The following is a 25,845-nucleotide window of genomic DNA, read 5'->3' on the forward strand; positions in this document are numbered from 1 at the left end:
GTTAGTGAGTTTGTAGACAATGAAAATTGGAGGCATTGTGGATAGTGAGGAAAATTATCCAAAGATACAGCAGGATATAGATTGGTTGGAAAATTGGGTGATGAAATGGCAGATGGAGTTTAACCCGAACAAGTGTGAGGTTATGCATTTTGGAAGGTCAACGCCAAAGGAAAGTACACAGTATATATACAGTACCATACGTACAATGACATAGAGAGTGATCATAGTTCCCTGAAAGTGGCAAAATAAGCAAATAAGATGGGAAAGATTCATATGGCATGCTTGCCTTCATTGGGGTTAGGGCATTGAATATAAAAGTTGGCAATTCATGTTGCAGCTGTATTAAACTTTAGTTAGGCCACATTTAGTTTATTTTGTGCAGTTCTTGCTGCCAGACTACTGAAAGGATGTGGAGGCTTTGGAGAGGGTAAACAACAGGTTAATCAGGAATTTGGCTTGATTGGAGTATATTAGCCATAAGAAGAGGTTTTCCAAACTTGAATTGATTTCGATAGAGCATCAGAGGCTGAGGGATATCCTGGTAGAAGTATATAGATGTATGAAAATCATGAAAATAGCGGATAGTTAAAGTCTTTTTCCCAAAGTTAAAATGTTAAGTACTAAGGTGCATGACTTTAAGTTGAGAAGGGAAAATTTAAAGGAGATATGGGAGGCAAGTCTTCCACACAGGGGGTGGTTGGTGCCTGAAATGCACTGCCATTGAAGGTATGAGAAACAGGTTTGGTAACAATGTTTAAGAGGCATTTAGATAGATACATGAACATCCAGAGAATAGAAGGGTACAGAGCATGTGCAAACAGATGGGATTAGCTTAGAATGACATCATGGTAAGTGCAGAAATTGTAGCCAAACAAAATGTTCTTGTGTCTATATGTTGTAACAGTGACAACTTCTACCTTTGTAATATTATTCACCTTCACCCTTCCTCGGTTTATCTACTCCTGAAACTTTCATCCAATTCTCTTCTACCTTTACACTTGACTATTCCAACATTGTCCTGGATGACTTCCAACTTTCAACCTTCTCTGAACTTGCGTTCATCCAAACCTCAGATAATCATGCTCTATCTCTCACCAAATCTTGTTTGCCATCACCCCTGTTCTCACATTGGCTTCCAATTAAAATCACAGCCTGTTTTCAAAATTCTCCACATTTACAAACATTGCCTATTTCTGTCACCCTATCAAACACAGCAACCCTCTGAGACATCTAATCCATTCTGATTCTGACTTACTGAGTATTTTTGCAGACAGCAGTGAATCAAACTTAGAAAAGGAAATGCATTTTTTTAAATAAAAAAGAAAAAAAATTAAACTGTTTTCAGTGCAATAAATAGAAGAAAACAGCACTTTGCCACGTTATTGTTTCCTCGTGCTGCTTCTCTATCTCTATAACCTCCAGCATCCTTATTTCCCTTCAAGATTGTCTAATTCTGGCTTCTCAATCATTCCCAATTTTAATCATACTACCATTGGTGGTGGACACCAGGCTGTGTATGCCTCATGCTCTGGATTTAACTTGTCAAGCCCCTGTGTCCCACTTGATTTCCTTTCCTGCTGCATGATACTCTTTGCTTCCTCCCTCTTTAACCAGAGTTTTGGTAATCTGAACATCAGTGTCAGCTGGGATTCAATTCTTCGCACCATCACATCTGAGGAGCAACAGATTCTGGATTCAAGCTGCACTCCAGGATTAAAAAAGCAGCAAAATCAAGGTTGACACTCCAGTACAGTACCAAGGAATTGCAACACTCTCAGAGGAAAAAATGCCAGGAGTGATCTCTAATGCCCTAGCATATATATGTCCCTCAATCACCATCACTAAAAATAAATCATCTTATCATTATTACATTGCTGTTATGGGAATTTCCTGCGTGCAAATTGACTTTCATTTCTTCTATATTGCAACAATTACTACACTTCAAGTTTATTTAATTGGCTTTAAAGCACTTGAGATGTTAGGTGATCATAAAATCTTTCTATATTTGCTTCAGTATCGAATTTTGTTTGACAACATTCCTGTGAAGCAGCCTGAGGTATTTTCCCACACTGTGTTTAGTAAATGCAAACAATTGCTGTTCTTGAGTGCATTTAAATGCACTGGCAATGATGAACAAGTAAGTTACAAATATAAATTCATTCTGTTTAGATGTTAGGTTTGTGTCAAATAAAATCATATACCCCTATTGTCCTTAGGAGGAGATCTCATTGAGTATTGCCAAACATTTTTTCCCTCTAATACATGTTTGAGAACCAGTTAACATTCTTGAAACATCTGGTTAATACTTATTATTAAATCATGTCAATGAGATATTAAAAACAAAATTAAATGCAGTGTGAATGATCTTTAAGTGCCAACTATAATAATATACATTACAAACCTAGAACTCCCCAGGACATTAAAAGCATTTCATCTTTAACTATTTGCACTAATTAGAGCAAGACTAAATTTGAAATCCTCAGGGAGCTCAAATGTCTGTATGTTTCTACATATTTAATTATTACCTCCTGATGTGGTACAGTTGTGTCAGCACATTCTAGCCATGCTTGGTTAATGTTCTAAATTGTGTGAAGAGAGCTGCCCATTCATTCATGAGAAACTGTCTTTCTATGTCCCTTTCCAACATATTCACAACATAATTCTATTCATAGCAGATTCCTATTTTGATTAGTGAATTTACTTTCTGTACTGTATTTCTTCCATTTCACTTTCCTGTGACTCACTTTCTTTTTCCAATCTAATCCTTGACATATGTTCATTATAGACTTGGACCTTCCCCTCACTGATCCTGAATGATAAAACTCACTTTCGTTAATATCAATGAATTTTGAGCTTGACATGATGCTGAAATATTTTCCATATCCTTAGCCTCCCTGCCCACTTATTTAATAAGGGGCCTCCCCCACCCACCTAGTCAATCATATCACCCCTTTTCAAAATTCTCCCTCCAGCTAAACCTTTCTTCTAGTCTCTTTCCTTCTTTAGTGAAAACTACTACTGTAGCATTTGCCATCTCAGTTTCCCTGCGCCCCCTCTCATTTTAACCGATCTCCCTCTGAAATTGTAACACTCTATTCTCTATTAGTCAAACTAACTTTGTTATCAAATCTGCTGACAAGAGTGGAGTTGTTGTTAGTTTGTCAACCTAACGGAGGTCCAACATTGAGTGTCTGGCTCTTCCTCTGGCCTCCCCTCAGACTGTGGTCCAATCACTGAAAATCAAGCTAATATTCCCAATAATGCTAATATTGTTACTGATCTCAGGAGATTTTCACTCCACACCTCCAACTTCATAACCCCCAATCCCAATTCACCCCCTTCCAGCTCCATCACATGATTCAATTCAGGACTGTCCTGATAGCTCTAATATTTCAGCCTGTTCTTCCATCTGATTTCTTCCATCTTGACTCCACTGATAATATCCCAAGTTACAATAGGAATACACAGAAGTGTTAAATAATTATTACATTATTTCTATTTTGCAGCAAAATAGAACAGGTAAGTATCCAGTGAATGATGAGAACAGCGATGAGATAAACATAAATTTAATAAGTAAAGTGTGAATAGCTCTAAATTGGAATGTATTGAAGCTGTCAGCTATTCGTGCTAGCAGAATAGTAAATCCAACAGAATGATGCCATGAGGTTAGGCAAAGTTCTGGACTGGTCACTTCAGACTAGCTGAATCTGTGCAAGCTTGTCTCTCTGTGAAAGGATGTTTAAAACACAAGTATGGCTAAATGCATGAGGAAGTTAAAAGTGTTGTTGATCAGATTTGATGCACTGAGTGTATAGCACAATGCAAAAAGTGGACATGACTAGGAAATAGGAGCTTCCATCAATGAGGTTTCAATGATCTGAAGCAAAGGTCAAGCCCATTGAAAATTTTAACAACGAAGTATCTTCCCAAGCCAGGAAGAGGATAAGAATGGTTGCCCAAAGTTGGTATGATCTGCTACCATTGTTCGTAAAACCATAAATTATAGGAGCAGAATTAGGTAATTCCACCCATCAAGTCTGCTTTGCCATTCGATCATTGCTAACATGTTCCTCAAACCCATTATCCCAATAACCTTAGATCTCCTAACTAATCAAGAACCTATCTATCTCTGTCTTAAGTACATTCAATAAGCTGGCTTTCACAGCAATGGGTTCCACAGATTCACCATCCTCTGGCTAAAGCAATTCCTCATCATCTCAGTTCTAAAAGGTAGTCTTTTCCCTCTGAGGCTTGGGCCCTATTCTCTCCTCCTATGGAAACGTCTTCTCCATGTCCAATCTATCAAGCAGTCTCAGTATTCCATAAGTTTCAATGAGAAGTTTCTAAACCCCATCGAGTGTAGATCAGAGTCCTCAACCGCTCCTTACATGACAAGCCATTCAACCTTGGGATCATTCTTGTAAATCCCCTATGGACCTCCTCCAAAGCCAGCAAGTCCTTCCTTCGGAGCTGACCACAGCCTTATGTAGCCTTAGCGGTACATTCCTTCTTCTGTGTTCTACCCTGTTGAAATTAATACTAACATTGCATTTGCCTTCCTAACTGCTAACTGAACCTTAAGAGAAAAGGACTCCCAAATGCCTTTGCACCTTAGATTTCTGAAGCCTTTCCCCATTTAAAAAAATATTCTAGGCCTCTATTTTTCCCACCAAAGTTGATAACTTCACATTTTCCCACATTGTATTCCATCTGCAACTCCTTTACCCACTGTCCTAGTCTATCCAAGTCCTTCTACAGCCTCCCCATTTCCTCACCACTACCTGTCCCTCTAGCTATCTTTGTGTCATCTGGAAAAGTGGCAACAATGCCCTCAGTTTCTTTGTCCAGATTGTTAACGTTTAGCATGAATCGTTGTGGTCCCAACACTGACCTCCATGGACTCCCATTAGTCATTAGCTGCTATCCTGAAAAAACACCCCTTTATCCCCATTCTTTATCTTCCTCCATTCCCCTTTGTTGTCCTCAGTCAACAAAGGGGAATGGAGGAGGTTTGGTGTCAACAACAGAGGTGTGGATTCCTAAGGATTTGTCTGTTGTTTCTGGTTGGATCCTTCATTAGGCTCAGAATGGCCAACAATGAATGACACCCACAACAGGCCATAGGCATACCTGCCATGATTCACCTGGAGGCTCATCCACAAAGCATTGTTCTCCCCCGCCATTAGTGGAACAACACCAATGGTAAGATCAAGTCCTTAAGTAGCTACTTTGGTCTCCTGGTGAGAGGATCGCCCTCCATCTTCCTGCCCTTAATTTAACTGGTGAGTCTGAAAGACAAAGGAGTCCATCTCCACCCAACATTTTCATCTCCACTTTATGGCCCACATTGTCTCCCAGCCCATCTCCTGGGGCAATAGTAAATTCTCATCACTAATTCATGATTCTCTTTTCACAGATGCTGCTGGACTTGCTGAATATTTTCGGTATTTTCTATTTGTTATTTCAGGTTTCTAGCATCTGCTTCATTTTGCGTCAACAATTCCTCAACTCTTCTCATGAATGATTAATGAGTCAATGTCCATTCTCTTTAGGTGTGGCTTTGCTTAGTATTGTAGAATGGAGATATTATTTCAAACAATTGGATACTGTTGTTAAATCTGGTACATCTCTGCTGACAAGTATGACTGAATTTCAGGACTGATGATTTTATAAAACTAATTGTGATCAAAAATATGACACCTAGTCTGTGTTCCATGAGGGCCACTCAGGTCCTGACCTCATTTCAGACTTGGTTCAAACATGGACAAAAGAGCTGAATTCCAGAGGTGAGGTGAGAGTTACAGCCCTTAACATCAAGGCTGTATTTGATTGAGTGTGGCTTCAAGGAGCCCTAGCAAAACTGGAATCAATGGGTATTTGTGGGGGGCAACTCCCCGATGGGTGGAGTCATATCTAGTGCATACGAAGATGGTTGTGGTTGTTAGAAGTCAGTCATCTCAGCTCTAGGACATCTCTGCAGGAGTTCCTCAGGGTAATGTCCTAGGCCCAACCATCTTCAGCTGCTTCTTCAATGACCTTCCCTCCATCATAAGGTCAGAGGTGGGGATGTTCGCCAATGCATACATAGTGTTCAGCACCATTTGCAACTCCTCAGATACCGAAGCTGTCCATGTTCAAATGCAACAAGATCTGGACTTGGGCTGACAAAACAATAGTATCATTTGTCAGACTATGACCATCACCAATAAGCATCAATCTTATGTGTCTTGACATTCAATGCTGTTACCATCACTGAATCCTCCATTATCAACATCCCGGGGGGATTATAATTGACCAAAACTCAACTGGATTTGCCACATAAATACAGTGGCTATAAAAGCAGGTCAGAAGCTACGAATACTGCAGCAAGTAACTCATTTCCCGACGTCCTAAAGCCTATTCACCATCTAGAAGGCACACAAGTCAGAAGTGTGATGGAACACTCCCCACTTGCTTGGATAAGTGCAGCTCCAACAACACTCAACAACTTTACACTATCCAGGGCAAAGCTTATGCACCAAATCCAAAAGCATCCAATCCTTCCACCGCCGATGCTCAGTAGTAGCAGTGCATACTATCTTCCAGATGCACAGCAGAAATTCACTGTAGGTCCTCAGATAGCATCTTCCAAACCCATGACCACTTCATTTGGAAGGACAAGAGCAGCAGATACATGCACCACCATTTTCAAGTTCCCCTCCAAACCACTCACCATCCTGATTTGAAAATATATTGCTGTTCCTTCACTGTCACTGGGTCAAAATCCTGGAATTCCCTCCCTAATGACATTATTGATCAATCCACAGCAAATGGACTGCTGCAATTCAAGAAGGCAGCTCACCACCATCCTCTCAAGGAAAACTAGGGATGAGTAATAAATACCGGCCAGCCACGAAAGCCCATAGCCCAGAAATGTTTTTTTTAAAAAGCCTGTTAGAAAAATGTAATTTGAATGAAGTTGTTATATACTATTGAATTACTAAAGTATTTTTCTCACTGCTCCATTATTAATGTTATTGATAATATTATATTGAAGTTATTATTGATGTTCAATTGAATATTAATCCAAAAACATTGTCACCCTCTCATCTACAGTCATTATGCCAAGATTGTCATGCATGCTGTATATTATTGTATCATCATTGTGAGATTTTTACTGGACTTAATAAATTTCCTCTGATGTATTGGTGATAATTTAATCACCAGATAATTATAGATGATAATCATTTGTTTGAATATTCAATGCAGAAAGATTCTATAGTTTCCCATTGTGACATCTAATTATTTCTGAAATAGCTTCAAGAATTATGCACTCACCATTCCAGATGTATGCCGCAGTCCTGCCTCAATGTTACACAAACTAAAACTGTATGTTCTACTGATCCTGAATGATGAGGGTTTATTGCCATGTTTTTTGATATGTCATTTATCTATAACTTTAAAAATTAACTGAGAACGAAGTATTCATTCTGTGTCCCCTCATTAACTGATCTTCTGCTAGGAGAAACAGATCTTCCCTGATCATGCTATCCAACTCCTTTTCCCCACACCGTGCTCCCCCCACCCCCACCCCCAATTTTGTACACCTTCATTAAGTCATCCCATCAGTTTCCGTGTTCCAAGGAATACAATCTTAGCCAATCTAATCTTTCCTTATACCTGCAACTTTCAAGTCCTGGCAACACTCTCCTTAGAACTCTTTCTAGAGGAATTATGTTATTCTTGTAATGCTGTCACCAGAACCTTATATGAAACATTAGCTGTGTCCTTACCAGTGCCATATATACTTCCAGCATTACAACCCTGTTCTTGTATTCAATACTTTGCCCAAAGAAAGAAAGCATCCCAAGTGCCACTTTTACCACCTTATTTATCTGTACTGACACTTTCAGGGACCTGTAGATATGATTGCCAAGGATTTTCCTCTCCCTGTCTCAATCCCCTCTCATTTAGCTTTGTTTGCCATCTCCAGATGTAAATATTCACTCTTCTCCAGATTGAACTCCATTTGCCACTTTTCAACCCACTAACTAAACCATTGCTATCTTTCTTCAGTTACGTCCTTCACTAATAATTGCTCAATAAATTTCTGCGTCTTCTATAAATTTCCCAATCATGCCTCTCACTTTGAAGTCAAACATCTACAACACAAAAGCAAGTGATTCAAAACTGAACCCTGCAGACCAGTAGAAACCACTTTGATTTGCAATATGTCTGTCAACATATCACTTTGTTACATGTCATTCAACCTATTCTGGATTCAGCTCACCACACTCCCTATGTCCCATGAGTTTTACTTCTTCTTAACAGTGTGCTATGTACAACCTGAAGAAATGTCTTGCTAAATCCATGTAGATAACATCCAGTGCATTACTTTCACCAGTCTTCCTGTTACTTCCTCAAAAAATTCAATGAAATGAGTAAGACATGACCTTAATAATACTACAGCTGAAAATGTGTTGCTGGAAAAGCGCAACAGGTCAGGCAGCATCTAAGGAACAGGAAATTTGACGTTTCGGGCATAAGCCCTTCATCAGGAATGCTCATTCCTGCTGAAGGACTTATGCCCGAAACATCGAATTTCCTGTTCCTTGGATGCTGCCTGACCTGCTGCGCTTTTCCAGCAACACATTTTCAGCTCTGATACTCCAGCATCTGCAGACCTCACTTTCTCCTTAATAATACTATACTAATTATTCTTTATTAATTGGTGCCTCTCCATGTAAGAACTAATTCATTCTTTCAGTACTTGATTCCAGTAATTTACCAGGTAAAAACAATGACTGCAGATGCTGGAAACCAGATTCTGGATTAGTGGTACTGGAAGAGCACAGCAGTTCAGGCAGCATCTGAGGAGCAGCGAAATCGACGTTTCGGGCAAAAGCCCTTCATCAGGAATAAAGGCAGTGAGCCTGAAGCGTGGAGAGATAAGTTAGAGGAGGGTGGGGGTGGGGAGAAAGTAGCATAGAGTACAATGGGTAAATGGGGGACGGGATGAAGGTGTTAGGTCAGGGAGGAGAGAGTGGAGTCCTGCCTATCTCCTTTTCCACCTATCAACTCCACCCTCTCCTCCCTGACCTATCACCTTCATCGCCTCCCCCACTCACCCATTGTACTCTATGCTACTTTCTCCCCACCCCATCCTCCTCTAGCTTATCTCTCCACACTTCAGGCTCACTGCCTTTATTTCTGATGAAGGGCTTTTGCCCGAACCGTCGATTTCGCTGCTCCTCGGATGCTGCCTGAACTGCTGTGATCTTCCAGCACTAATAATCCAGAATCCAGTAATTTACCCACCACTGAGGTTAGACGGACTTGTCTGTAACTATTTGGCTGCACCCATTTAGAATAAAGGTACATATTCATGGAACTCCAATCCTCTGGCAACTTACCTATATCTAATGAGGATTGAGAAATGATCCTCAGAGCATCTGACATTTTCCCTGGCCTCCTTTGAGCAGCATACAATGCAACTCAATCCACCCTGGTCATTTATTCTACAATATTAAGGTCTCTTCTTATAATTTTTCTGTCTAATAGTTAACATTTGTCCACTTTAATTAAGATGCCTCCATCATCCTTCACCTCAGAACAAAGTATTCATTGCAAACCTGGCCCACATTTTCTACATTCATGCACAAGCTGTAATGTTCATCCCTGCTAGGTGTAACAATTCCCTTAGTCATTCTCTTGCTGTTAATGTCCTAATAAAACATTTTTGGATATTCTTTGGTTTTACCAGTCAATACTTTTTTCATATCCTCTTTTTACTTTCATAATTTCCTTTTTCACTTTATACCTTTATTTTACTTCACTAAGCTTCAAAAAGTATTATTTTTTTGAGATTGCCATAAAGCTCCTTGATAACCAGTGGACTCTAGCTTTAACAATACTACCCTTTTCCCTTGTGGGGCCATGTCTACACTATGCCCAGAGAATCTGTTTTTTCTATGTCTCACACTGATATGCCCCTGACTTTTATTCATGCAGCTGCAACCGGACTATTTTTGCCAAATCATCTGTCAGCTTTATAAAGCTTGCCTTTTCCCAATTTAGAACTTTCGCTCATGTTCTATCTCTTTCCCTTTACATAACAACATGAAATCTAATTTTACTATGATCACCAGCTCCAAATGTCAACCACTGCCACTTTATTCACCTGCCCAATGTCATTTCTTAATTAATAAATTTAGAAATATGACCTCTCTCATTTGGCTTGTTACACGTTGACTGAAATGCTTTTCTTGAATGCAGTTCAACAATGTTGTGTCTGCTGTGTCTTTCATAATGTTTATATCCTTGGTACTTAGGATGTTGTCCACAATATCCTATTGTTTTGAGCTCAGAAATGTGCCTCCATATTTGCTTCTCTTACTCTGCCGCACTATGTGGTTCTATAGTATACTCATAGAAGTGTGGCTGCCTTTCATTTCTGAGCTCAAGCCATATGGCCTATTTTATTGCTTCATTTAATATATTATATTTCCTCATAGTTATTTTTTAACAAATCATGCTATACCCACCCTTCACAACTTTAACCTATTCTATATCCCCCCTGAAAACCATACACCCAGGAATGTTGATCTGTAATCCTTGCACCCATATTCATACAAGTTTTGAATTGTAACTGTTGCACTATAATATTGTCCGTTGTAAAAACAAATCAACAAACACAATACAATGTCCTTTTAAAGAGTAAACCTTAGTCATATAACTTACTTTTTTACTGACATTGAGTAACTTGGTTCTCCCTCACTGTACAAGGAATTCTAACAGTGAAGCTTAAGTGGAGCTTAAATTACATGTTACATGTATGACCCTTTAAAATATGCTTTCTCATGTAATATGAACATGCAGTGGATCTAGAAGCTTTAATTATGTACATGGACTATAAATTGTAAAGATTTACAAACGTGTTCAGGGAAAAATTCAGTGATGGGAGGTTCTGCTGACAACTTATAATATAATATTGGAAACATTTGCTTAATTCTTTTTATCAGGTGCCAACAACCAATGCTGTATGACTGTTGACATGTTTATCTTATCTTTTCAGACCTTCTGTGTACTATCCACAAGATTCAACGCCCAGTACTTGTTTCGTTTCAGCTGCCAGAAGTCTCTCTTTTTGTTTGCACATAATCATCCAGTGAGAAAAGTGGCACTTCGTGCTATGACACACGAATATCCTTTATCATTAAAGTGGTTTGTTCAAATTATTTGGCATTCTGTATTGCAATGCTTGTGTAATTTCAAAATAATCACACCATGTCTGCCTCTATACAATAAAACTTCATTATAATAAAGCAGTGATCTAAATGTTCAATAACTTTGTCATACTTATCAAGCACAAAATAAATGCCTGAGTATCCAGAGAAGTAGGTACTCAGTGCTAGAATACACCATGTTGAGGAAAGGCAAGAAATGAATCTGAGCAGTCATTCGGCCCTTTCCCTATACAATGTTGAGACTTTGTTTGCAAAACTGGGTTATCAAATTGCCTGAATTTGGAGTTCAAATAAAGTTTTGGAAGATACACATACCTGAATGTAGAGTGTGGAGGTACAGGAGTGTTCCTTCTTGCTTCACTGCAGTTCCTTAAACTGTTACCAACACCACAACCCCCCACCACCACCACCCCCCCCCCCCCCCCCCCCCGCAAGGCCCTTTTGCATTGCTCTCTTCCCTCTCCGTGGTTTCTCCCCTTTTCTGATCATCGACCCCCTCATTCCCAACCGTCATTTACATTTTCTACTAGGCCTGATATGAGATAGAAATTATCTTTGTGGGTGAGTTACCATATGATGCCCAGTGGACTTTTGCAGTTCACTGACTTCATATAAACAAGAGCCAAGGCCCAGTATCAGGTGTGCCACATATTTACATGTTCCCACTCTGAAATGATCACAGTGCATAGTTTGTATAATACTGCCAGCATGAATCAATTTCTAGTTCTTTCTCTCCTAATAGATCACATATGTTCAAGAACTGGCTCTTCAAGAGTGCCTCAGGACTCTTCTGTTGCAGAGAAGCCTCTTTCTCTTGCAAGTTTTGTCCCATAGCAGGAAAAATGACATCATATTTCAAAACAGATAGTTTTAAAAATATGACTTTTGCCTTTCCTTCACGTTGCTAGATTTTTTAAATGCCCAGAAACTATATTATAGGCAGTTATGGCTGTACAGGGCACTGGCTAGGCCACTTTTGGAATATTGTGTGCAATTCTGGTCTCCCTCCTACAGGAAGGATGTTGTGAAACTTGAAAGGGTTATGAAAAGATTTACATGGATGTTGCCAGGGCTGGAGGATTTGAGCTATAGGGAGAGGTTGAATAAGCTGGGGCTGTTTTCCCTGGAGTGCGGAGGTTGAGGGGTGATCTTTTAGAGGTTTATAATATCATGAGGGGCATGGTTAGGGTAAATAGACAAGGCATTTTTTCTGGGGTGCTGGAGTTCAAAACTAGAGGCATAGGTTTAGAGTGAGATCTGAAAGGTTTAAAAGGAACCTAAGGGGCAAATTGTTCAGGCAGAGGGTAGTGCATGTATGGAATGAGCTGCCAGAGAAAGTGTGGAGGCAGATACAATTACAACATTTAAAAGGCATCTGGATGGGTATATGAATAGGAAGGGTTTAGAGGGATATGGACAAAGTGCTGGCAAATGGGACTAGATTAATTTAGGATATCTAGTAGGCATGGACGGGTTGGACTGAAGGTTTTGTTTCCTGTACATCTCTATGACTCCATGACAAGCAAACTCGAATGATTTCTCTGTACTGTACAGATGATTGGACTCCACACATAGCCTGAAAATATCATAATTCTCCATCCCAGATAATCTTGTTTATGCTCAAGCTGCCATTCATAACAGCATTACCTTTAAGACATCTATGGCAATAAATCCTTTGGACAGAGAAATGTTACTTTGCTTACTTTATCACAGTGTAAAGTATAGGCTTTCATTGTTGTTTCTTTAAGAGCACAGAACTATAACATACAAATACTGTTCTAATCATATATTTCTGCCAATAATACAGATAAAAATAAACTAACATACATCAGATATCACCAGTGTTTGGTCATCATTAGACAACTAAGCATATTCAGGATCATTTGCTTTCTCTGATGATTTAATCTTTGTCCTTGAAAATTAAATAAAGTTGTTGCAAATAGGTTGATTGTCCTTTAACACAAATATCATTTTCAAGACATTTTTTAAAATGTGCATGTTTTTGAATGAGTTCTAATCACTTTTCCTTAATATGAAATTACATATTTTAATTTAGTAATCATTGGAACAATCTTTGTGAATATGTTATTGCTGGCAATGAATAAAAATTTTGCCATTATTGAGTGAGTATGTGCAGTATATATTGTGTATATTATGTAATGGTAATTTAGTTACAGTATTTAGTCTTGATGTAATATTGCATTAGTTAGGACAACAGGGTATTAAAGTCCTTTCTTTAATATGTATTTCTCTAAAAGCAGACTGTAGATTCAGGATAATTCTACAAAATAATCCTTTCTACAAAGAATAATAAATGTCTGGCAGTGAATTCATTTATAACTTTTTTTATATAAAAGGAAGAGGTGGAACCTGAAGGAGATAAAGTAAAAGGTGATAGAGAATTATCAGGAGGGAAATAACACAAAGACAGATATTGAGATGGGACAATATGACACATTGGAAAATCAGAAAAGCACAATCACAAAAAATCTACAATGTTGTGTAGATCCACTGACTCAAACACTGACATCCTAATGTGGGACAGCAGCCTATGTAGCTGCTCTGTACTGATTGAATAACCAGAAACTTATAGACACCAGTCCTGCATCTACTTCAAGTTTACTAAGACAACTGACTAAGCATAAACATTAAGCCATTCTAAATTGAATGATATGTTCAACATTGGGGAATACACTAACCAACTATATGATTGATAATGAACATTTAAGGTGCTAATATGGAAGAAGGTTTTTTTAAAATAACAGATATTCATGGATAGGCAAAGATGGTTTTCATGCTAAAACAAAATAAAGAGCTGAGTTATAGTTCAAATGTATTTAAGCAAACAGTTGCATTAATACTAAATAAGAAAGTTCGTAATTTAATTCAAACTTTATGATATTAACTATTATTTGTGTCTTAAGTCTCCATATTGCATCCAGTTGTTTTTCTGTTGGTCTTTTCAACAATCACTAAGTGCTAAACCTTACTTGTGAATGTACAGCTGATATTAATTGCGGCCAGAGCTTAAAGAAAAATGTAAAAACAATTAATTTAAATGAGTAAAGTATAGTGGAGAGAAATTACTTTTCTGATGTTGTCTTAATGTTATTTGTTTGTTCAGTCTCATCTTTACAGGAATATATACATTGGAAGTAATTATTAAGGTACTGTCCCGAGGCTTTGTATTGCATACGTTTTCATACCTCAGGAACCCATGGAACTGGTTGGACTTCACAGTAGTTTTGTTGGCGTGAGTTAAAGCTTGTTATTGTTCTAACAGTAATGGTCTTTTCTCAAGACCATTTGAAAGTTGCATTGTAATTATTCACATGTTGCTGGAAAAGCGCAGCAGGTCAAGCAGCATCCAAGGAGCAGGAGAATCGACGTTTCGGGCTCTTCAGGAAGGGCCCTGACCTGCTGCGCTTTTCCAGCAACACATGTTTCAGCTCCGATATAATTCCAGCAACTGCAGTCCTCACTTTCTCCTTGTAATTATTCATGGTTGATTTTCAGAGGACTCATTTTCAGCACAGGCTTTTTGCTTCAATGACAACAAAATATGATTGTACACCATTAATGACAGAATAATTTGAAAAAGTAGAATGAAATTAGCAATGATAAAATGATTTAAAGAAGAAAATGGTAAAACTCTAAAGATTCTCTCCTTTTTGCTATGATATTTTCAGGAAAACAAAATAACCTATTCGCCCATCAACTAATTAGCATGACATTTCCTCCTCAAATTTTGACTTATTTACATTTAGCTTATTTCTTATTTATATTCTTCTCCATTATCTCACTGATGCATAACATTTTCAAACATTGCTATCGAAAATACCAGGGTACTTCTTTCTGGACAGCTATGAGTTAAACAACGTAATGTACCAGTATCTAACAAAATCTTTTAAGAACTAAATTCTCCTACAACTCTGCCAATGTGCAAGATCAATGCCAGATGACACACAATCCGGTTTCTATTCTAATTAATTGAAATGGATAGAGTCTTAAAGGTTCACAGCAAGGAAAGAGGCTCTTCGGCCCATTGTGTACACACTGATCAACAAGCACCTATCCTACTCTTGGAGAAAGTGAGGACTGCAGATGCTGGAGATCAGAGCTGAAAATGTGTTGCTGGAAAAGCGCAGCAGGTCAGGCAGCATCCAAGGAGCAGGAGAATCGACGTTTCGGGCATGAGCCCTTCTTCATGAGCCCTATCCTACTCTTGTCTTATTTTCCAGCACTGTCCTAGAGCCTTGAATACTGTGGCATTTCAAGCGATCATCTAAATACTTATAAATATTGTGACAGTTCCTGCCTCTAGAACAATTTCAGAGAATGAGTTCCAGGTTCCCACCAGTCTCTACATGAAAATATTCTTCCTAAAATTCCTGTCCTTTAATTTATTTCTGGGATTCCCAGGTTGTTGATCCCTCTACTAAAGAGGAAAGTTTCTTCCTGTCTATGCCACTCATAACTTTGTAACCTCAGTCAGGTTGCCCCTCAACCTTCACTGCTCTATAGACAGCAACCACAGCCAGTCTAGTCTCTCTTCATAGCTGAAACACTCCAGCCGGCAATATCCTGATGAATCACCTCTGCACCCTCTCCGATACAATCACAACCTTCCAGTCGTGTGATGACCAGAAATGCAAGCAGTACCCCAGCTGTGCCCCAACCAACATTTTATTCAACTTCAGCATAAACTCCCTGCCCTTCGCCACTCCTTGGTTCACGCCACACTCTCCAATCAGAAGACGCAAAACCTGCTGGCACACCACCCACCTCACCTGCATCCAGTGTCCCAAACAGTTCCTGCCTGTGAAACAGAGGTTCAGCTGCCTCTCCTCTAACCTAGTATACTGTATCCAGTGGTCCTTATGTGATCTTCTCTACATTGGTGAGTCCAAACATAAACAAGGGAACGTTTCGCCGAGCATCTCAGCCAGGCCTGTAAGGGCTAGCCCAACCTCCCAGTCACCACCCATTTCAACTTCCCTTCCCACTTCCTTTCCACCATGTCCATCCTCAGCCTCCTCATTGCTGTAGTGAATGAGACCACAAATTGGAGGAACAACACCTTATCTTCCAACAGGGCAGCTGACAGCCTGGATGGCTCAACATTGAGTTCTCCAATTTCAAATAACCTTTCCAACCCATCCCCCAACTCCCTTTCAAGCCCCAACTCCTCCATTCCATTCCAACTACTGACCCTTCCTTCCTGCATAAAATGGATTCATTCCTCCCATTAACCAGCCAGATTGTACCCTTTACCTGTTTTTACCTATCACTACCTCACCACTCTGCCCCTCCATCTCTATCTCCTGATGCTGCCTGTTTTACTGTGTTCTTTGAGCCTCCTGCGTGTCTACAGTGTAAACAATAACTCAATGAATAAAGGTTGCCTTCAAGGAGCTGTGGACATGCACATCAAAGTTCCTTTCAACCTTTGTACTTCCTAAGTTTCTACAACACAACAGCTAAACAATCAAGTTGTTCTCACAACTCAAGGTCCCTCAGAACATTAAAATCAAATTGCATTTACCATTCTGTCTATATACTAGGTAACTCCCTCCACCCACTTCTGTTTAAATTTATTACCTGTGTTTATGTGAATGTCTCATATCATATTTTCATTACCCTTTTGGGTAGCAGGTAATAAAATTATTTATTTTATTGAAGAAAGTCTTATAATTTGGCTCCTTTATTTTAATCTATTATATTATGCACTCAGTTTGACTGAAGTGCAATAGCAATATACTAAAAAGAAATAAAAATTTGCTTGTGACCAACCAAGAGAGAACTTAACTGTTCACAACAAACTGTACCTAACCATATTTGCAATACTTCAACATAGGATTGAATATAAAATGTGATTCTGAAATTGGTCAACATTTGCTGGGCAATTCTGAGTGTGCAAAGAATTACACTGACAACTAATTTAGGATTGTTCACAGTGTGGCACACTTGTGTGTACTAGAAGTGACATATCTTAAGAGGCAAGGCTCTTGTTTTGCAAACAGAGGAACATTCCCATGCACTGCAAATGTTCCAACCCAATAAAGGAAGTGGCAGTCATTCATTGATTCATTTCTCGGGGAATGTCTGACCAATCAGAGTCAAACTGCTTGGTTTAAAATGTGAACAAAGCCAACAACTGAGTTTACGTTTGTTTGGAAAAGTCAAAAGGTGGTTTAAGCATGTATGGAGTGCAATTTCAGGTAAACACCCTTTGTTAGTCTTGTTTAATTTGATGCCCCTTCAAATCTGGATCATACCAATCAACATTTCAATCCAGCTTGGTTCAAATCCATTTGTTTCTGTTCTAACATACAGTTATAAACAAACTAATCTTTGGTGATTTCCTCATTTTAGTTCAATAGATTACCTGGTGTCAATATACTTAGCATCAATAATTTGGAGACTGGGTCCTGATCAGTGTTCTTTCAATTTTCCTTGACTACACATAGCTCATTTTTAATACCAAGAAGTCCTTTTAAGTTTATTGTATGGAAATGCATGCAAGTGTAGAAGCTAATGTATTGCAGATGAAGTATCATGTGGATGAATATGAGGTTATCCACACTACGAGCCAAATCAGGAGGGTGGATTATTATCCGAATGGTTATAAGTCAGAAAAAGGAGAGATACAATGAGATATGTTTGTCCTTGTACACCAGTCGCTGGACATAAATGTTGCAGGTGCAGCAAGCAGTGAAGAAGGCAAATGCTATGTTGGCCTCTAAAGTGAAAGAATTTGAATACAGGAGCAGAGATGTCTTGCTGCAAATGTATAGGACCTTGGTGAGATCAAACCAGGACTACAAAGTGCTATTTTGGTCTCCTTATCTGAAAGGATAAGAAGGAAAGATGTTCTGGTTATGGAGGGAGAAACAAAATTATATCAAATTAATTCTTAAGATGACAGGATTGATGTATGAAAAGAGATTGGATCGTTTAATACTGTATTCACTGGAATTTAGAAGAATAAGTTAGGAATCTCATAGAAACCTATCAAATTCCAACAGGACTGGACAGTGTAAATGCAGGAAGAATGTTCCTGATGACCAGGGAGCCCAGCCAAAGGTTTCAGGATACGTAATAGCCCATTCAGGACTTAGATGAGGAGAAATGTCTTCTCCCAGAAAGGGGTGAGTCTGCAGAATTCTCTGCCACAAAAAGTGCTTGAGGCCAAAGCATATAATGGTTTCAAGAAGGAGATAGATGTAGTTATCAAGGCCTAAAGGATCAAAGGGTATGGGGTGAAAATAGGAACAGACTAGTGAAATGGATGATTAGACATGAATATATTGAAGGGTGGAGAAGGTTCAAAAAGCTGAATTGCCAAATCCAATTCTGATTTTCTGTCCGTGCTTTTCTTTAGAAAGGGCAATGATTCCAGATGAAGGGCTTTTGTTCAAAATGTCGATTTTTCTGCTCCTTGAATGCTGCCTGACCTGCTGTGCTTTTCTAGCACCATTCTGATCTAAACTTTTCTTTACAAAGTCCGTTGACTGTTTGTGGGTATTTGGTTCCTTACGCAACACATTCCTGATTGCTGTTGATCCGTGCACCTGCGCTGCTTAGAGGAACTGTTTGTCTGTATGGATTTCAGTTGTTCCAATTTAATATTATAGACCATATATAATAAGCACACTGTATTACCTTCCCACTATCGTTCCCATCTCCAGGTTTGGGTTGATAAGTGGGCAAGTTGCGTTTGCATCCACACAAGAGCCAAGCGACAGCTATCTCAAACAAGCAAGAACCTAATCATCTCCCCTTGACATTCAAAGCAAAAATCAGAAATGTGAAGCATTATTCTTTACCTGCCTGCCTGATGTTGAGGAGAGTTCAGGAGAATTTTTTTATGCAGAGGGTGGTGAGGTTTGTCCCTCATCACCTAATAAGATGGACTCTCCAGCATGTGCAGTCCTAACTTTCTCCTGGTAGCAATAGAAGCCTTTATCACATTTTTAAAAATTACTTTGAGATAAACCAAGGTAACCTCCAGAGTTATAGACCAAGTGGTAGAAGGTGGGATTAGACTGGATTGCTCATTTCCTGCTGCTGTGAACACAATGATCCAATCATCTCCTTTTCTGTTGTAGTAAATCTTTTTGCTTGTTTATAAGATTATAAGTTTTTTTGTATAATGAATCATTAGCTTTCACTTTGGCTCAGAACTGATGAATCATAAGCTTTGATCAGTCTTGACATTTGACATTCTGACAGGAATGTTTTCTTCAGTTTTACAAATGAATTTGGCCCAAGAATCATTTCTATTGTTTGATCTAATGCTGCAACAGATGGAAGTGGAGCATTGTTTTTTTTTAATTTGACTACACCATCATTTCATATACAAAGTATTTGCAAATGTCCTAGTGAACATTCAATTCTTGTGATTAAATGTCCATGTAGAAAATAATTAAATGAGAAAGAAACAAAACCCAAGGTTTATTCAGATCGGTTACCATCTTCCCAAAGAAGAATCTTGAAAGGCAGAGTAAGGAACATTTCATGGATTTCTCAAGGATATTTCTCAATTTATTCTCAAAATTTGGTAATGCAATTCAATGCCATGGAGTATTTGCTATACATTTACTGACCACTACTGTCTAGATTTGACAGTGGTAAATCAAAATATTTTTGGCAAGTTTTTTTGTGAAATTTAACAAGCCGTTTGTGTAGTGGTCCCTCTTTCCTCAATTAGTACTTCTCATGCACAATCCTACATTATGTGCAGGATAGTTAATGTGAAAGGTTAGGTTATAAATTTAATGTAATTTGAAACAATGTGAATTCTCGGTAAATTATAATCATACCATACTATTTTCCAGCTTTTCAAAACTTCTAGCCATTAAGGTCTCAGTTTACTTTCAGTTCAAATGAAGTGATACAGAACCTACAATGTCATAGGATGTAGCAATGGCACATTCACTGCACCACTCGTTGACTTTATGACAATGTCGCACATGCAGAGACATCAAATATCATTCCCTAAAATATTTCCTTCTGAAAAGGAAAGTGCCAGTATGACAAATTAAATTTATTTTGTCAGATACTTGAAAAGTTAATATGAAAGATACAGCAGGTGAAAAGTAAAGAAGATTTTTGGACAGTTTCATTATCTTTACTGGCAAAACTAATCCTAACCTCAGACCACTATCAGAAGTACAAGGACTTGCAAGAGGCCCTGGGTCTGTAATTTCCCAAATGTGCTACTAGTGTGTGAAACTCCATTGGTGGTGATATGAAGTCAGAAACCAGACACATTGTAATATTAATGTTATACATGCTAATACTGGAGAGTTGTTTATGACGTTCTTTCTTCATTTTCAGTTATTTGACACTGGCATTTCCAACAATTCCTGGACTATCAGCGTTAAGGGCTTTCCGAGCTCTTAAGATGATTGCAATTTTACCTGGTGAGGCCATTTAAACAACTTTACAGAATATTTGTTCAACAATAAACTTATGTCTGGCAATAGAAATTTAATTGCACACTTTTAAGTGTCTGCCTGTTTTTGTTGGATTTATACCTTTAATATTCTGGTATCATAAAGAGTAAAAATTCACTCCTAAACTCCTTGGAGATTCACTCTTCCAGCAAGAATGCAACAAGTAAAATCTTTGCCCACTTAGGTCAGAGGCACATCCTGAACCTTCAGATTTGGAACATTTCCATGGCTGGAGTAAGCTGCTGGCGCATACACGTACACCTAAGAAGTACCTCTCATTCCCCCTTTGTAATATGGCATGGTTCCATATGTCCTGTATCTGAGGCTCAGTGCTGAAACCATTATGGTATCATGCCCTCACATGTACTACTTTCCACAATTGCTTTAAGGGTGATCAATTCTTTGTGTCAGCCAAGTCTTACAAGTATATATTGACTCACATAAATTTTAAATTCATGATTGTGATCATGCTGCCATTTTATATGTAACATAAATACTAAGCAGTTGTTGGAAGTCACTGTTAAAAGTTTGTTATGCCAAGTTAGGTCAAACTATACTTCAACTGACCCAATAGATTAACCTTGAACAGTTCTCCAAGGTTCACTGGGTCCAATGAAGCAAAGGAAGCATTTGAAAATTAAGCTCAAGCTATAAATGCTCAGTATGCGTGCCAGGAACCTCCACTTTTGATCCCGCTGTATGTCAGAGAGAGGTCCCTGCAAGACATTGGCAGCAGCTGCACCTCTGCAAAAACATCGAAACCTCCTGCCAGGTTGTGAGTCAGAAAGCTTCACTGAATGCTTGTCTGCCAGGGAGTGCAAGACTTAGTCAACAACTGGGCTCTATGTTCACCATTCTATAGCCTGGTAGTGTGTACCTGTGATAGCCATATTTCTTCAGGGCCAGAAGCCTGAAAAGTAGAAATTGTAACATTTGAGGTGTCTGCTCCTAGCCTCATCCTTTTTATGCCACTTCTTTGTGAGGTGTAGGAAGTGGTTTCTCATATTACAAGACCAAGTAAGACGCTGACTTTGACTGAAGTCTCAGCTGAGGTTCAAACCATTTTGGTACCCTGTCACCAAGGTTGCCACGGCAGTATGACACTGGGATTATTTGTAAGCACAGTTTCTCAATTAGTCAATATAGATAATTTTCTCACTGATAGGCCTAGTCTCATACAGATAGTTGTGCACAGCTAATATGATCTAATCCTGCATATGAGCAATACAATGTTAATGGAGTATAATTGGTAGCTAATAACTACCAAATTATAAATTTTATAAAGACTCCAACCGTTATAGTAACTGTGATATAATTTTCTGAATGTCTCATTCAAAGCAATATTTATCTATTTTTGCAGGGCTCAAGACTATCATTGGTGCTATATTCAAGTCTGCGAGGCTGCTAATGGAAGTCCTTCTTCTCATGATGTTTGTTCTCCTAATAATTGCATTGTTTGGACTTCAAATTTTCAAAGGCGTTCTGACACACAAGTGTATAAAAAACATGGAACCCAGGGTTAACATTACTCATGCAGAATGGGACAATTATATTCAAAACAAATGTAAGTGTTGGAGCACTTATTTATAAATGCTGTATTGTTTATGAAAGATTACTGCAATGTAAATGTGTGGTGACAACATTTAACTTGAACATGGAACATAGAACAGTACAACAGAGTACAGGCCCTTCAGCCCTCTTTGTTGTGCCGACCTTTTATCCTACCCTAAGATCAAACTAAACAACATACTCTTCATTTTACTATCATCCATGTGCCTTTCCAAGAGTTGCTTAAATATCTCTAATATCTCTGATTCTGCTGGCAGTGGATTGCACCCACCCACCACTCTCTGTATAAAGAACCGACCTCTGACATCTTCCCTAAACCGTCTTCCAATCATCTTAAAATTATGCCCACTAGTGACAGCCATTTCTACCCTGGGAAAAAACCTCTGGCTATCTACTCTCTCTATGCCTTTCATCATCTTGTACACCTCTATCAAATCACCTCATCCTTCTTCAGTCCAATAAGAAAAGCTCTAGCTCCCTCAATCTTTCTTCATAAGACATGCCCTCCAGTTCAGGCAGCATCTTGGTAAATCTCCTCTACATCCTCTCTAAAGCTTCCACATCCTTCCTACCATGAGGCAACCAGTACTGAACACAATATTCCAACTGTGGTCTAACCAGGGCTCTATAGAGCTGTAGCATAAACTCACGGCTCTTAATCTCAATCCCCCTGCTAATGATAGCCAACACACTATACACCTTCTTAACAACCTCATCAACTTGGGTGGAAACCTTGAGGAATCTATGGACATTGACCCCAAGATCCTCCTGTTCCTCGACACTGCCAAAAATCCTCCCTTTAACCCTATAATCTGCATTCAAATTTGACCTTCCAAAATGCATCACTTCACACTTTTTACAGGTTGAACTCCATCTGCCACTTCTCAGCCCAGCTCTGCATTCTGTCAATGTCCTTTTGCAACCTAAAAAAGCCCTCCACACTACCCACAACTCCAACAATCTTCATGTCATTGGCAAACTTATTAACCCACCCTTCCACTTCTTCATCCAAGTCATTGATAAAAATCACAAACAGCAGAGGTCCCAGACCAGATCCCTGCGGAACATCACTAGTCACCAAGCTCTAAGCTGAATACTTTTCATCCACTACAACCCTCTGACTTCTATGGGCCAGCCAGTCAAATTTCCCTCTATCCCATTCCTCATTACTTTCTAAATGAGACTACCATGAGAAACCTTTTTTAATGCCTTGCTAAAATCCGTATACACCACAACCACTGCTTTACCTTCATCAATGTGTTATGTCACAACCTCAAATAATTCAATAAGGCCTGTGAGGCATGACCTGCCTCTCACAAAGCCATGCTCACTATCTCTAATCAAACTATGCTTTTCCAAACAATCATAAATCCTGTCTCTCAGAATCCTCTCCAATAATTTGCCCACCACTGACATAAGACTGAAGGGTTTGTAATTCTCTGGGTTATATCTATTCCCTTTCTTGATCAAGGGAATAACACTTGCCACCCTCCAATTATCTGGTACTACTCCAATGGACAGTAAGGAGACAAAGATCATCACCAAAGGTGTGCAGCAATGTCTTCCCTCACTTCCCATAGTAACCTTAGGTATATCCCGCCTGGGCCGGGGTCTTATCTATTCTTGTGTTTTTCACTTTTTTCAGTACAACTTCCTTCTTAACATCAACCTATTCGAGCACATCAGCTTGTTTCATGCTGTCATCACAAATGACAAGGTCCCTCTCACTAGTGAATACTGAAGCAAAGTATTCATTAAGGACCTCTCTTACCTCCTCTGACGCCAGGCACAAGTTCCCTTCAGTATTCCTGATCGGCCCCACCATCCCTCTGCCCATCCTCTTGTTCCTCATACGTGTAGAACGCCTTAGAATTTCCCTTAATTCTACCTGCCAAGGCTGTGTCATGCCCCCTTCCAGCCCTCCTAATTCCATTCTTCAGTTCCTTCCTGGCTACCTTGTAACCCTCTAGAGCCCTGTCTAATCCTTGCTTCCTCAACCTTCCTCAAGTAGGCTTCCTTCTTCCTCTTGGTTAGATGGTCCACGTGTCTTGTCATCCAGGTTCCTTCACCTTACCATCCGTTCCTTGCCTCAGTTGGACAAACTTATCTGGTTAGACCACTTTTGGTCTACTTCCTAACAGAAAGATGTTGTGAAACTTGAAATGGTTCAGAAAAGATTTACAAGGAGGTTGCCAGGGTTAGAGGATTTGAGCTATAGGGAGAGGTTGAATAGGCGAGGGCTGTTTTCCTGGGAACATCTATAAACCTTATAGATGTTTATAAAATCATGAGGGGCATGGATAGGGTAAATGGACAAGGTATTTTCCCTTGGGTGGGGGAGTCCAGAACTAGAGGGTATAGGTTTAGGGTCAGAGGGAAAAGATATAAACAAGACCTAAGGGGCAACTTTTTCACACAGGGGGTGGTACGTGTATGGAATGAGCTGCCAGAGGAAGTGGTGGAGGCTGGTACATTTGCAACATTAAAGAGGCATCTGGATGAGTATATGAATGGGAAGGGTTTGGAGGGATATGGGCCGGGTGCTGGCAGGTGGGACTAGATTGGGTTGGGATAACTGGTCAGCATGGATGAGTTGGACTGAACGGTCTGTTTCCACGCTGTACATCTCTATGACTCTATGACTCTATTGAGCACTCGCACCAAGTGCTCCCTAATCAACCTCTACATTTCTGTCATGCATTTCTCTGAGATTATCTGCTCTCAATTTATACTCCACAGTTCCTGCCTAATAGCATTGTAATTCCCCCTCACCCAATTAAATATATTCTTATCCTGTCTGCTCCTATCTCTCTCCATGAGTATAGTAAAGGTAGGGAGTTGTGATCACTATCATCGAATGCTTTCCCACTACGAGATCTGCCACCTGACCTGGTTCGCTGTCAAGCACCAAATCCAATATGGCCTCCTCACTAGTCAGCCTATCTACATATTGAGTCAGAAACCCTTCCTGACACACCCGACAAAATCTGCTCCATCCAAACTATTTGCACTGAGGAGGTTCCAATCAATATTAGGGAAGATGAAGTCACCATGACAACAACCCTGTTACTTTCCATCTATTATCACCCTCTGTCTTCTATGGGCCAGCTAATTCTGTATCCAGACAGCCAACTTTTCAAAATCTGCCTCCCAATCTACTCCGCCATGGTGCTATTCAAGGGTGTATAGAAAACTTCCAATAAGGAGAGTATAAGATCATGAGAGGCATGGATAGGGTGAATGCACTCAGTCTTTTTTCCCAGGGTTGAGGACTAGACAGCATCAGTTTATGGTTAGAAAGAAAAGACTAAAAGGAAACCTGAGGGTCAACTTTTTTTTACACAGAGGGTGATATGCATATGGAGTGAGCTGCCAGCGGAAGTCGTTGAGGCGTACATTAACAAATTTAAAAGGTATTTGAACAAATAAATGGATAGGAAAGTTTTAAAAGGATATGGACCAAGTGCAGGGAAATGGGGTTAGCGTGGATGGACATTTTGATCAGTATGGAGCAGTCTGGGCTGAAGGGCCTGTCTCCATGGTGTAGGACTCTGTGAGTCTACTCAGCCTGTCCAAATCACACTACAACA

General features: G+C 39.4%; 1 protein-coding gene across 1 annotated transcript in view; it reads left to right on the forward strand.

Moving 5' to 3' along the window:
• The first annotated feature begins 2,129 nt into the window (after positions 1 to 2,129).
• Positions 2,130 to 25,845, forward strand: part of LOC132833419 (sodium channel protein 60E-like) — a 175,939-nt gene continuing 152,223 nt past the window's right edge. Inside the window, exons 1-6 of the mRNA XM_060852087.1 lie at positions 2,130 to 2,137; positions 3,507 to 3,519; positions 11,054 to 11,202; positions 14,350 to 14,478; positions 20,568 to 20,653; positions 22,047 to 22,250. Coding sequence (XP_060708070.1) covers positions 2,130 to 2,137; positions 3,507 to 3,519; positions 11,054 to 11,202; positions 14,350 to 14,478; positions 20,568 to 20,653; positions 22,047 to 22,250 — 589 coding nt within the window. The remainder of the gene's footprint in view (positions 2,138 to 3,506; positions 3,520 to 11,053; positions 11,203 to 14,349; positions 14,479 to 20,567; positions 20,654 to 22,046; positions 22,251 to 25,845) is intronic.

This window comes from Hemiscyllium ocellatum, chromosome 1, assembly GCF_020745735.1.
Source record: "Hemiscyllium ocellatum isolate sHemOce1 chromosome 1, sHemOce1.pat.X.cur, whole genome shotgun sequence".
NCBI lineage: Eukaryota > Metazoa > Chordata > Chondrichthyes > Orectolobiformes > Hemiscylliidae > Hemiscyllium > Hemiscyllium ocellatum.